The sequence below is a fragment of the Eucalyptus grandis genome, chromosome 7, assembly GCF_016545825.1.
Source record: "Eucalyptus grandis isolate ANBG69807.140 chromosome 7, ASM1654582v1, whole genome shotgun sequence".
In the NCBI taxonomy this organism is placed as follows: Eukaryota; Viridiplantae; Streptophyta; class Magnoliopsida; order Myrtales; family Myrtaceae; genus Eucalyptus; species Eucalyptus grandis.
The window spans coordinates 11,682,094-11,697,103 of NC_052618.1; the positions used below are offsets into that span (position 1 = coordinate 11,682,094).

The following is a 15,010-nucleotide window of genomic DNA, read 5'->3' on the forward strand; positions in this document are numbered from 1 at the left end:
CAACCTAGGAGAAAGCCAAGCCCTTGCGCTTTCTTTTGTTGACTTCTCAAACCTCTATTTTCTCTTCTTCTTCTTTTTAAGTGGGTCCCACTATCTTTTGTTTTTTGGTTGACCTAGTCAAAATCTCAAATATCACAGCCGCCTCTCTCTCCCCCTCTCTACGTCAGTAGCATCCAGACAAAGAAAGCAGAGCCCTTTGTTTATCGAGGAGAGAGAGAGGAACCCTATCACAAGCCGAGCCCCTTGTTCATCGGGGGGGAGAGAGAGGAACCCAATCACGGGCTCGTCCAGTGATTGCAGCCTCGTTTTCTTCCTCTTCTTCCTCGTCCGATACCCATTAGCAATTAGAGTTGCTCTCGGTAGGTCACGCGCCCTCCCAACATGACTCCTTCCCAGAAAAGAGCGCTGAAGGTGTCCTCTGTTTCACTCTGCCTCTGCTCCATTCTTGTGCTCTTCGCGTGCGCCATGCTCAGAGCCCGGTTCACCGCGGGCCCGTTGCCCAAGCGAGTCTTCCCGTGCGACGGTGACCCGAGCCTCAGCACCTTTGGGTTCTGCAACATGTCGTGGGGAGTCGAGGCGCGGGTGGCGGACCTGGTGAAGCGGCTGACTTTGCAGGAGAAGGTCGGGTTCTTGGGGAACCACGCTGGCAGTGTGGATCGCCTGGGGATCCCCAAGTACCAGTGGTGGTCGGAGGCGCTGCACGGGGTGTCGTATATTGGGGGCGGGACCTCTTTCTCGAGCCTCGTCCCGGGGGCGACCAGCTTCCCTCAGGTCATCCTGACGGCGGCCTCGTTCAATGCCACCCTGTTCGAGACCATCGGGAAGGTTAGCGAGTTCACATCATGTCACTCTCACTCCTCTTTCTTGCGCCTCTCCGTTTTTGACTTTTCCATGCGGAATTGGGTGTTGGATTCGCGTCTGCACGTCGTAGTCGTTCGCACTATACCCGATGATATGATAGAAAATGCTCGCGACTTTTATCTAACATGATAAGAAAGTTCCCGTTGCGGAGCAACTACGGCCATCGATCCAAACCCACAAACTACGAGATCAAGAAGTAACCAAGCACATATTGCTTCAGATGACATCCCAACTCTTTGCTGTGAGATTCTTGATACCAGGGGAAATGAAAAGTTGCTTTTCGAGGTGAAAACCAAGCACATATTGTAGACCTTCTTTGCTAAGTTGTCTTTTCAAGGTGAAACTGTAGACCTTCCACTAAGTTGTCTGTACTATGATTGTGGAAGAAAAATGCAATGTGGACACAAGAATGAGTAGGTTTTGATCCTGTGCAACGTTGCCGCTTGAGGAAATCTTGCATACATTAAAGAGAAAAGGACAGAAGAGAAGGATCTCTGCATCTATGAGCATCACCTATAAGAGTTTTTTTAACATGGGCTACATTAATTGATATTATAATTTATCATCTTATAGGATTGGTCTAATTAAGTGAAATAAAAAGTTTCTTAATTAGTATCATATGAGGTTTGCTAGTGTGGGTCAAGTTGAATCATATTCGAAATGAAATGGTCTAATTAAAAACTCTATAAATAATGCTTAAGTCTCTCATTTAACCTGAACACACAATTATCCTCACATAAGGAGCGTTTACTAAATGCTTAGAGGAAAGGGCTGTCTCATAAAGCCAATAATACATATGGAATAAAGAAGAAACACTTGTACTTTGGATTGCTTTTTTTGTATCAAGAATAATGGATTCCAAAACATATGTATTAATTTCTCTACTTGATTATATGTATTCTTGTTTCTAGCTATAAAAATTGTGGGATTGCGCTTTCGATACTACATGTGGTATCAGAGCAACACGCCAGTGGGCAACAACGTGTGTCGAGCACGCGTGTCCATGCGCAAGGTGCTGCTAGCGCATGCAACTCACACGTGAGGTTGATGTCATCCTGATGTCAATGAGTAGACGTGGGTCCTCATTGACCACGACCCAGCCCATTGACCATGACTCGACCAAGATCCAACCTATTGACTCGCCCAATCGGTTTTCATTGACCAAACCAGTCAACTAATCGAACCAGTTGAACTGAATATTGATCAATCAAACTAGTTAGATTGGGTGTTTACCAGTCAGATCGGTAGTTCAAACTAGTCTAGGAGAGCCCGCACATGCACTACACGCGTAGCTCATTCCGATAGTGCATATGGGCACGTCCAACATCCAATTGGAGCGTTCTAATACTCATGTTCTCGTATGGAGATGCTCTACATTGTGGTATATTTATCTTTTTATGTTTGATAATTTTATGAATATGAAAATACGTATGAAACCCTAAATAGCGTATTTTAAAGGTATTTTGCATTTTTTTATACGTTTTATGATTTTAGAAATATAGGTGCAAGCTCACATGTACATCATCACATAAATAATGTGTAGAGCACGCATGCCACATATTGGTGGGCGACAACGTGCGTCGAGCACTCGTGCCCACGCACAGGGCGCTACCAACACATGTAACGCACATGTGAGGTTAACGATATCCTTATGTCAGTGGGCAAACGTGGGTCCTCATTGACCACAACTTGACCCATTGACCGTGACTCAACCGAGATCCAACTATTGACCCACCTAATTAGTTTTTGTTGACCGGACCAATCAACTAATCGAACCAGTCAATATAATATTGATTGGTCGAACCAGTCCGACCAGTAGTTCAGATTGGTCGAAGAGAGCCCGCCGTGCACTATACGCGCCCCACATTTCAACAGTGCATATGGGCACGTCCAACATCCGATTGGGGCGTTCTAGTACTCGTTTGTGTAAGTGCTAGTATGAACACTTAAAGGGAGGTGTTAAGTGTGAAGACATTTTTTCGCAAAGAACTGCAAAAAAAATTTTTACTTTTAAAACTGAGTCTGAAGAACAATAGACTTTGAGCTAGTTTAAACTTTAGTAGTTAAATAAAACTACAAACAAAATAAAGAAGTTCATGGAAGAGAATATGAACACGGAAATTATAGTGATTTGGCTTAGATCAAGCCTACATCCATTCTCCCACGCTGACAACCTTATGGTTGAATTCCACTATGAATCAAAAGAGAATTTACAATCTTGAGATCTCGACTTCACAGTGAAGAGTCTCTACTACTCTCTCACGAAGTCACATATAGGTTTCTCTCCTTTGAATACAATTTAGAGCACAGTATATAGAATAACAAGAAACTAGGATGTTTCAGACTTTGGAATTTCTCTTTCACGCACTCTATCGAACAACTTAAGAGTCCTCCTTAAATACTCATTCATGCCTTCTCGATCACTCGCACTTTCCAAAAGAATTCTTCCAATCAACCCGTTGGACAGAATTAATCAAGGAGATCTCGAGCTGTTTGAAGATTGTGATGAAAGCCCGTTAATCATATTCGCCCATACAATCAGGATCTTGATTTTCATAAGTAGATTCTTTCCAAATTTACTTTCTCTCTAAAAAGATTTGGTGTATCCAAATGGATTCCAATAAGAATATCCAATTTCGTAGGTGATATTTCCAACCAAAAGACCATATATAATCCGTACGAACCGAACTCTTGAAGAAAGAAAGATAATCCCTTATCTGAAAAAGTCTTCATTCTTCACTTTCGTTCAGTCTAGAATTTGTCAAAGTGAGCAAACTTTGACACAAAGTTTGGGAGTCTTCAGAATTTGACACAAAAGATTGGAATTCTTCAGAATCCATAATAGACTTTGGATAAATTTTGTCAACTTCAAAACAACAAAGGAATTTTCTCCAATAATCTCCCCATTTTTTATGGTGAAAAAACTTCCCTACAGATTTAAAGATTTATAACTTACAAAACATCTCTTAGCAGTACATGACAACTTATAAAAGCGATTAGTTAAGGATCTGGATAGCATCGATTCTGCAACCACAGAAAACATGTAAATCTTGAAAACATTAAACACATATCAAGATTTAACCATCCTCATCCATAAACATCATTACTGCAAGAATTGTTGTAGAATAAGTATTCAAAACAAATTTAAATCAAATCTGCAAAAAGTTAAAAGTTAAGTTAAAAAATTTGCAAATTCTCCCCATTTTTGTCAATAGCAAAAAGTGGAGAAAGTCAAAGTAGAGAGAAGAGATAAAAAGAATCAAGGATGTTTTGGAATTCGAACGAGCTTGAAATCCATCATTGACTACACTGCTTCCTCAATCTTCCGGCACTGGAGATGAACATAGTCTTCATAAGCTGAAGAATCTGTTCATTTTGGGCAACAGTTTGAGATACTTGCTGTTTCAAAGTTTGTACCTGAGTATCTAAGGACTGTACCTTTTTAGTGTGAAAGTCTAAAGAGGATCTCAACATAGTATGAAGTTTCTGAATTTCAATCTCCATAGCATATTGTTGAGCATTTACTTCCAAAAGAAGCTCGATCATCCTTGGATAATCAACATTTGGTTTTGTTTGCACATTGGCTTCAGCGAATTGAGTTCATGGAGAGTACATAATTGAGGGAACATCAACTTGTCTAGTCCCTTGACTAGGAGTAGATTCTGCAATCTCAGCTTCAGGAAAATGAGAAGCATAGACATCTTCGGGGTGTACAAGAGATCAACTAATACCATCACTTGCAAAAAGAGGAGAAGAAGTCCCTATTCACTCAACAGCTCCCCTTGTTTTTGTGCTTACAAGTGGAGAAGGGATTCCTTCTTCTTGGGTTCTCTCGGTTTCAGAACGAGAGTGATGTTCTTCCTCTGTACATGCTCCTATTTGACCACTCCAAGTTGCTTCAAAATCTTTAGATAAGGATATGGCAATTGGCGCCTCATAAGAGTCATCCTCATGACCTCTTCCTTCTTCATCTCTTCCTTCTTCTTCTCTTCTTTCCTCTTCTCTTGCTTCTTCTTCCTTCTCTGGTTCTTCTTCTTCTCTTTGAACTAGTTGCTTAGAACCAACAAAACCTCAAAGATTCTTCAAGGCAATGGCAGAAATTGTGAGATCATCATCATCATCCTTTCCGTCTTGCAGGATGAGAGATCTTCTCTTCTTTACAGGTTCTGTCATAACTTCCTTGCCTTTCCTCTTCTTTCCAGTAGAATCTTCCCTGGTTTTCCTTGAGGACTCCTTCTTCAAGCACTCAATAGCCTTATTTAGATCATGTAACCTCATCTTTGAAATCATTTTCAGTCCTATAACCATAGGAGCAATTATTCGAGAGCAAAGAGATATGGGGAACTCGATCTGAAAATGTCTAAACAATTTGGTAACCAGCGCAGAATAAGGCAACTGTCCTTTGTCCTTTATAATTGTCCTGTACCTGTGCATCAAGATAGTGTGTGGGAGTGAAAATCTCATCCCATTTTAAATACCAAACATGAGCCGTGCTTCAAACCTGCAAACATCAATTTTTAGTGCAGCCTTTGGTCTGATATAGTCAATGACAACTTTATGCAACAGAACATTTAAGGTTGACAATCTAGAATAAGCAATGCCTCCTTCTAGCACTTTGTCTTTGATAAGATATCTTATTGTTTGACCAAACGAGACATTTATTGGTTGAAAGCCACTCCTTTCTACCCCAATAATGTCTACCGGTGTGTCAACATCTACCACATAGTCTTTATCACACACAGTAAATTGAATTCGATTCTGATCAAGAAAAGACAAGTTTGAATAGAAAAATGCAGTCAACTCTAAATAAGCAATTGTTGTCTTAGAACAAAAATTCTCGAGTTGAAGAAAGGCTAACTTCTCCCTCAAGTTAACCTTGATCGAGTCCGGAAGTCAAAATCAACAGTTCAAAGGTTCATCACCCCTCTCTTCAGCAACTGTGAGTAAACCTTTTTGTGTTCCTTTGAACAAAACAATCTTGTTCTTTCTCTCGGAACATTTGCAGCAACACCCATTCTAGGTTGAAAATTAGCATAAAATCTCTCATCATCATCCTTGTTCTCAGGATGATTAGAACCAAACCTAAGGTCTATAGGAAAATAAAGAAAAGCATTGTCTGTCGATCCTTTCAGTGTTATACCCAACTGTTCCATCCTTCTTAAGAACAAAGTCTCGTTCTTATAACATTTCTCTCTTAAAAACTCATCGATAAAGGTCATGGGAGTATCACCCTGCTTTAAATGAGTGTAAAGCTTATAATGAACCTGGGGTCTCGAGGCTTTGAGAGGTTTTGCGTCTTTTACAACTTCCTCTTCCAGAGGTTGACGTGGAACATTCTCTATAAAGTGCTATGGAGAGTGCTGTGGAGAGTTGCGTGGAGAGTCTTCCTCAGTAAGATCGAAATGTGTCTGCCCTTCCAGCATGCTTCTCAGACCTTGATTAGCAATTCGGGAGGATTTCCTTTGGTGAGACATATTTGCAGGCTTGGAGGATTTTACAAACAAGTTCGAGTGAAAAAGATGGAAACTTGCGGAACAAACTTGAGAGTACATATGAGAGAGTAGAGAGACTGTATTCTTAGGGTCTGAAAAGAAGTGCTCAAAAGAAATATAATAGGGTATATAAAGAAAATGAAACGTCACAAGGAAAAAGGTAATCGAAACGTCACAAAAAGAAAACTGCCCTTTTTGAAATAAACTGAAAATAAAAATTGCCAAAAATTCAAAAATTCGAAAAAGATATCTAAAAATAAAAATAGGTAAGCAATGATTCGATTAATCATACCTTTTCATTCCAAGAATAAAATACCTGGATTCGAGACATTCTTTTATTGAAGTAGCGTATGGAAATTCTGAGTCTGACCATCTTCAAACTTTACTCCAAAATAGAAATAATATTTAGCCTGGTGTGAATAGACTCAAATAGATTTTTCTCCAGAGGCTTTGTGAAGATGTCTGCTAGCTGATTTTTCGAATCAATGAACTGAATCATAATCTCCCCATTCTGGACATGATCTCTTATAAAATAATGTCGAATCTCTATATGTTTGTCCTTAAACGAAGAATTGAGTTCTTGGTGAGATTAATAGCACTGGTGTTGTCACATTTGATCTTGGTACACGATTCTTCAATCCCAAAATCTCTTAGTTGTTGTCTTATGCATAGGATTTGAGAGCAACAACTCCCAAGAACAACATACTCTACTTATGCAATTGAAAGCGCCACAGTACTTTGCTTCCTTGAAAACCAAAATACCAACTTATTTCCCAGAAGTTGACAAGTACCAGATGTGCTCTTTCTGTCGACTTAAAAACCTGCTAAATCAGTGTCTGAATATCCAAGAATAGTAAAGTCTCATTCTTTTGGATACCACAAACCTAGCTTTGGATAGGTCGCAAAATATTTAATGATGCGTATTACAGCACTTAGATAAGATTCTCTTGGGTCAGACTGAAATCTTGCACAAATACAAACACTGAATAAAATATCAGGTCTAGAAATAATAAGGTAGAGAAGTGAACCAATCATGCTTCTGTATAGCCTCTGGTCTATTTTCTTCCCATCTTCATCTTTGTCCAATTTCGAAGAACTTGACATTGGAGTCTCTGTTTTCTTGCAATTCTCCATCCCAAATTTTTTTATGAGACTTTTGGCATAATTTTCTTGGTAAATGAATATACATTTCTTTGATTGTTTAACTTGCAATTCCAGAAAGAAAGTTAACTCATCCATCATGCTCGTCTCGAATTCATCCTTCATAGATCTTGAAAAATTCTTGCAAAGACTTTTGTTAGGAGAACCAAAAATAATACCATCTACATAAATTTGTACCAATAGAAAGTCCTTTCCTTCTTTCTTTATAAAAAATGTTGTATCAACATTTCCCTTTTCAAAACCATTATGAGTTAGAAACTTACTCAACGTCTCATACCAGGCTCAAGGTGCTTGCTTCAATCCATACAAGGCATTTTTCAATCTGTAGACTAAGTCTGGCTTTCTTGGATCTTCAAATCCTAGTGGTTATTCCACATAGACTTCTTTTGGTATGAACCCATTCAAGAATGCACTTTTGACATCCATATGAAATAATCTGAAATTTTTATAACAAGTAAAAGCAAGTAATAATCTAATTACTTCTAACCTCGCTACTGGTGCATAGGTTTCATCATAGTCTATCTCTTCTTCCTGTGGTATATCATTTTGCCACGAGTCTTGCTTTGTTTTTTAGCATTTTACCATTCTCATTCGTTTTGTTCCTAAAAACCAATTTCGTTCCAATAATGGATTTGCCTTTGGGTATTGGAATCAACTCCCATACATCGTTGATGCTGAATTGTCTAAGTCCTTCATGCATAGCTTCTATCCAGCTTTCATTAAACAATGTTTCATCTATTATTTCAAAAACAAGTGCTAGAGCAGTGGACTCTTCTCTTCCTTTGGATCTGGTGCAAACTCCTTCACCACTTTTGTCAATAATGAGTTCTTTGGGATGACTTGACTTGTACTTCTAGTTGTTGCTTTGTTTGACAGTTGGTTGATCCTCTACATTGGTTGAATCTTCTTGTTCTACTTGTTGCTATTATCTAGAAGTCTAAACCTCTTCGAGGGAAATAGACTTTGTAAAGTCTGGAACAGGTTCAAACTTTTTAAGTTGAGTCTGGTCTAGTAGATTCTCCACATAATCTTAAAATTTGACGTTCATCGATTCTTTCACAGATTGAGTCTTCTTGTTAATGACTCTGAAGTCAAATAGCCAAGGAAGATTCCTTCATCTGATTTTGCTTTGAATTTTCATATGGAGTTTTCTCTAGAATAGGCCTCAAGAATACTCTGTTGATAATATGGCAAGCAGTTGAAATTGCTTCTGCCCAAAATCAAGAAGAAATTTAGCTCTCTATCAAGAGAGTTCTAGCCATCTCTTGTAAGATCTGTTTTTCCTTTCCATAACCACATTTTGTTCTAGAGTGTATGGAGAAGAGAAAACATGCTGAAAATCATATTCATCACAGAACTTAGGAAAGTCCTAATTCTCAAACTTACCTCCATAGTCAGTTCTTATGCTCGAAATAGCATAACATTTTTCATTCTAAACCTTCTTGGCAAACTTCGAGAAATAAGAGAAGGTTTCAAACTTACTTACCAGAAAGTAAACCCAAGTAAAGCGAGAGTAATCATCCACGATTACTAGACAATATTTCTTTCCACCAATATTTTGAGTTCTGGTTGGACCAAAAAGGTCCAAATGAAGAAGTTGTAGAGCTCGATTGGTAGAGACTTGATTCACCGGTTTAAAGAAACTTTTGACTTTTTTTCCCATAACACAGGGAGTGCACATCTCATTCTTCTGGTAAGCCAAATTCAGAAGTCCTCAAACAAGCTTCTTAGAGGAAATCTTGGCAATTTGCTTCAAGTTAACATGACCAAGCTTCTGATGCCAGAGACATGCTTCATCTTGAATGGAAATAAGAGACTGAGAACTTTCTAGGTTTACATCCATAAGGTATATGTTGCCATGTTTTTGCCCAGTGAAAGATTGAATGAAGTCTTGACTCTTTCCAGAACAAATGCCTTCTTGGAAGTTTATTTTAAAATCAGTATTGCAAAGCTGACTTATGCTCAGCAAATTGTAGTTCAAACCTTCCACCAAGGAAACGTTGTTGATAGTTAGGCTTCCAATCTTCATAGTTCCACATCCTACAATCTTTCCTTTGTTGTTTCCTCCAAAAGATATTTTTCCTCCATTCAGTCTAACGAGCTTTATAAAGCAACTTGAGTCTCCTGTCATGTGCCTTAAACAGCCACTATCCAAATACCATTGTATCTTCCTTTTGATAGTAACATGCGATCATGAGAAAAATTCAAACTTTCTTTGGTATCCAGATTTTCTTAGGTCTAGGAGGGTTAGTATTAAAAATAGTCTTAGCCTAATCCTTCTTAACTGATTTCCAAACCTTGGGAAATTCTTTCTCGAAATGTTCTAAGTTGTCGCATTTTGAACATCTAAGTGCACTTCGGCCAATAGGTTTTACAAAAACTTTTTGAAAATAATTCTTGTAAAATGCTTTTGCAAGTCTTTGTTTAATTCTTTCTTTTACTTTGGGGAAATTAATTAATGGAACAGTTTCTGAAGTCATACCTAAACCAGATTTGTCAAAATATGGCATTTGAGCTGAAAGAATTTTCTCTAATTTCTCGGATCCTTTTGAAAATATTTTTGTTATATTTGAGATTTCACCTTTAAAAAAAGTATTTTCCTTTGAAAGAAAATCAGATTTTTCTTTCAAATTATCAAAAACTTGTTTTCAGACTTTCAAAATTTTCTTTCCAAGAAACTTCTTGTTGCCTAAGCTTAAAATTCTCCATTTTTAGTTCAAAAATCCTTTTAAGAGAGAATTTGAGATTGAGACAAAATTCATCTATGTATTTAGAGACTTTGATAGGAACTTTTGAATCACTAACCTAAATTTCTTTGTCTGAATCTAAATTAAAGTCTATTTTTTATTCTAAGTCTGAGTCGGAATGAGCCATTATATATATATATATGTGTGTGTGTGTGTGTGTGTGTGTGTGTGTGTGTGTGTGTGTGTGTGTGTTGGCATATTCTTCTTCACTTTCCTCACACTCGGTGTCACTCCAAGTTTCAGCTTTGAGTGCCTTCTTGTACTTCTCAATTTTTCCTTTCTTCTTCAACAGAGGATGGTTAGGTCTGATATGCCCATTTTCTTGCATTCGATATCGCGTCTTTGTTGGTTTCATTGTCCTCAGCTGGTCTCTTCTGGAAATTTTGCATGCTTTGTTTCTTATAATTGAATCTTCTTCCAATTCTATTCAACTTTATGAATTTCTTGATCATGAGTGACATCTCTTCGCCGTCCATATCATCATCTGAATCTGTATAATCAGAATCAACGTTAAATTTTAAAACAATTGACATTCTTACCTTTAGGATCTTCTTCATCATTTTTTTGTTCCACTTCATATGAATGAAGTGTGCCTATCAGTTCGTCAACTGATAGAGGCATGATCCTTTGAGTTTCTCTAATTAAGGTCTTCACATGATTCTAGTCTTTCGAAAGCCCACGTAGCAACTTATTGACTTTCATTGGTCTTGAGATTGGTTGACCTTGATAAGCTAGGCCATTTACAATCTCTATAAAGCTACTTGTTGACACCTAAATTTTGGTGATTTAATTTATTTATTTATTGCATATGAAATTAGGGGTTAATTTTATTAATTGCATAACATACAGATATAGGTTGCATTTATTTTTGTTATTTGCATTTTTTGCATTTTATTGGACGGAAGGCAGGTGGTTTCAAATTAGTTGGATTAAGCCCATGAAACGAGCAAGTCGGCCCAGGCCCATATTTTTAATGATCGAAAATTATCTCGTGGGAAAATTAATTTTGAAATTTCAATCGGGATATGAAATTTTTTTAGATAGGGCAGATGGATAAAAATATTGCGATTTGTCTTTAAAAGATTTGGATTTAGAAAAATTTCATCTTGATCTCGAATCCTTATCAATATGGGATGAAATTTGTGAAAAAGATTTACGAAGATTGATTCGAGAAAGAATTTGAAAATCCATTCCTTTCCCTATAAAAGGCCGTGTGTGCGAGAGGTTTAGAAGGGGGCTTTTCGCTAGGTTTTCTTTTGATCAAGGAAGAGGAAAAAAAGCAAAAAAGTGAAGTCGAAGTGAAAAAGGAGAGTGACAGGAAGAGACAGAGGAGAAGCGGAAAAGCAGAAAAAGTGGGGTGATTTGACCCCTACTGTTCATCGTCTCTCCAAGTTTGCTGCCCCCGCGTTGCTCTGCTCCATCCGCGACTACCCGGCGCTCCACCGCCACAGCGAGACCACCGCGACGCCGCGCCGAGACCCGACGTTCCTGCTCGTCGGACGCCGCACCGACACCCAGCCCTACCGCCGACCGCCTCCGTCCTCGCGTTGGCTCGAAGCCCACGAGCCCCCGCCCAACCTCGGCTTCAACCTCGCGATTCGACGCTACCGCCGAATCCCCGTGCCCCCGCGCCCGAAGCTCGCCGAGACCGGACTCGACCCGAGATCCGCCCAACGCCGCCCCGCTCAGCCCACGCCGACCCGCGACGATCAGTGCCCCGCAGCTACCACCGCCTCGCCTTGGCCGTCCCGCCCTCACGTGATCCGTGCTCCGCATCCCTCTCGTTGCCGCTGGTTCGCTGGTTCACCCTTGCCGGAGTTCCCTCGCCGGACCGATCAGCCGGTTGTCCTTGGAGACCCACGATTCCACGTGGGAAAGGAAAGAAAAGAAAAGGGAAAAGGGTATTAGGTAGATTTTTCATTATTATTGCTTATTTAGTTATAGTTTTTTTTTTATTTTCCATTATATCTGATTTTATTTAGTGGAATTGTTCCTCTTAAATGTTTGATTGAGATTCCAACAAGAAAGTGCCCTCAAATTAGGGAATGACAGTCCGATTTTCGCGTCCGAAATCCGACTCGCAATCCCTTACAAAAATCGATAATCCAATCTCAAGCCCGAGATTCGATTCGCGATTTAATTTTAAAATTGGTCAACCCGATCTCATGCGCGAGATATGGTTCGCCAATTTTTGGATATCAATCTTATCTTATTTGATTTGCTATCGTCAAGTTGGTTGAGTCAAACCTTATTTTCGTAAAATAAAAAATAAAAAAAAAAAAAAAATCTTAATTAGGATTAGGTTTGTTGTTATCTTGCATATTTAAGATTGCAATCTTATTTCGAATTTTTAAATAAAAAATCCAAAAAAGAAAGTGCAATCATTTAGGTTGTTAAATCCAAAAAGAAAGTGCAATCATTTAGGTTGTTAGTTTTGCATGTTAGTTTTAATTTCGAATTTCTTAAAGAAAAACACAAAAAAATCATTGTGCATATTAGATTAGAATTGCATATTTCATTTTAAATTTAGATCATTTTTATAGATAAATTGCATTTTAGATTTAGATAATGTCTTAGTTTAAATTAGGAGTTAATATGACTTAATCCCTAGTTTAAATTAGATAAAATCTTAATCTAGCTAGATCATTTCAAATTTCATAAAATTTGTCTTAGGATAAATTAGTTGCAATTTCTAGGATAGATTGCATTTTCAAAATAAAAAATGTCATTTGCATGTCATATAGAATTAGGTTCATGAAATGCATGTCATTTTAGTAATTATTGTTAGGTTCATTTCTAATTAGAAATTGTCCGTCATTAGATTAGGCCATTTAATAAATGTCGTGTGACATATAGCTCGCGTATTAAATTATATGATGCATGTCATCTTAGTTTAAATAATTTTGTATGTCATCGCATCGCATTGCATGTCATTAGAATTAAGTCATTTAGATTGCATCTAATTATTGCATTTCTTCATGTCATATAGTTTAGGTCATGCTGCCATGTCATATTAGATTATTAGAATGCATTGCATGATTTTCATTAAGAAAAGCGAAAACATAAAATTGAGTAATTGCTTGTTAATTAGAAACCATATCTAGGGTTGTTGATGTGGATTTCAATTTAACACTGCAGATGCTTTCGTTGCTTTGAGGTAAGTCCTGCATTATTTAATTACTTTCTTGGGTGTTAAATTGGTGGCTTGCGCACCTGCATGAACACCTTACATGTTAGTGAGATAGCTTAAAATCAATTCAAGCTGCCTGCCAAACATTTTTTCAAAATTAAAAGAATGGTACCGAAAGGGCATTAGAGAAATCTAGTGTAACCAAGTCCCCGTACCCATAATCTCTGGTTCGTAGAAGTAAAATAATTCTCCCATTATTTTACTTAGGTATCTAATCGACCTACCATAAATTGATTAGTGGCGACTCCTAATTGAAAATCAATTGCATATTAAAAACTTGAATCTAAGTCGCGAATTGGTATGGGCTTGGGAGAACCCGAGTTAAGTCTAGGCTTAACAATCCATTAGCCAAACCCTAGGTGGTTTACACCCGAAAATTGGGTCGCGACAGCTTGGCGACTCCGGGGGACTTGAGTTAAAACTCTTAGTTGACTTAGGCCAATTCTTCTTTTCTTTTGAAAAATGTTTTGTTTGGCAGCGAGGATTCCAGGTACGCCCCTAACATTTAAGGTATTAAATGTTTTTGCAAGATGGGAGGTATAAGGGGAAGTGTTTGTTAACCTTTGTTTTACAGGAGGTGTAGGAATGTATGGTTTATTATCATGAATGAAGTGTTGCTTGATATAAACTGTCGTGCATGCCTTGCATTTAGCACTACACCGTTGCACACACAACCCGCCGGACTCCGGGGCCGCATAGGATCATTTAGGATGGTATTGAGATGGATACCACTCCGACCGCATGCTCGCGGTACGAGTCGCCCATCTCAATCCCGGTTTCTTTCATGGTGTCAAGAGTACCCACCTCGGTCCGCATGCTCGCGACCCGGGTCGGCTCTTTGACCAAGCCGAGTTATGAGGACTCGACATAGTCCACAAGCTCGTGGCTAGTCTGATCATCCTTGTGGCTCCACCTTGATAAGCCTTATTGAGTAGAAATCGAGCCACTTACCATGTGCATGTCTATGTGATTGCCATTAATTTTCCTTGGTGAAGTAAGTCTTCTATCTCTATACTATGCAATTTACTTTTGGTCCATCCATGACAATCTAAGTTAGTCGTTTCATCTAATTCATTTGTCAATTATAAATTAAATGAGGAAATTGCCATGCAATGAATCATTTGCCCAAAAAAAAAAAAAAAAAAAACTTTGGAGAATTTGTTTTCAATTCATATATAGGGAATTTAGTCTTGCTAGGGCATCTATCTTTATTTTCCTAGTCCATTTTTAGAAAATGCCCTTCTTGTACGAACTTTTCATGAATAAATGAAAAAAAAGTGGAAAAATCAATTAGATCATTGTCATGGATTGACTTTCTAATTACACCTCATGCTTACTTGTTCCCGTTTATTTCCTTTAGGTGATTATGGAGCAATCTCGCTCACCCATCCGTACACGGCCGAGGCTAAAATGGCAGATCAAAATGAGGTGCTGGACCATATCATCGTCAATATAAACAAACGAATTGCGTACCTCCAAAGTCAAGTCGATGAATTGTCTACTACTGTGGCTTGTTTCGTCAAGCAAAGGGCCGTGATGATATAGGTACTCTATCATCA

At 38.4% G+C, this 15,010-nt stretch overlaps 1 protein-coding gene across 1 annotated transcript in view; it reads left to right on the forward strand.

Annotated features, from left to right (window-relative positions):
* Positions 1-214: 214 nt before the first annotated feature.
* LOC104455038 (beta-xylosidase/alpha-L-arabinofuranosidase 2) overlaps positions 215-15,010 on the forward strand; it is a 59,597-nt gene continuing 44,801 nt past the window's right edge. The window contains 1 exon segment of the mRNA XM_010069898.3: positions 215-825. Within this exon segment, the coding sequence (XP_010068200.2) occupies positions 382-825 (444 nt within the window). The 5' untranslated portion in view covers positions 215-381.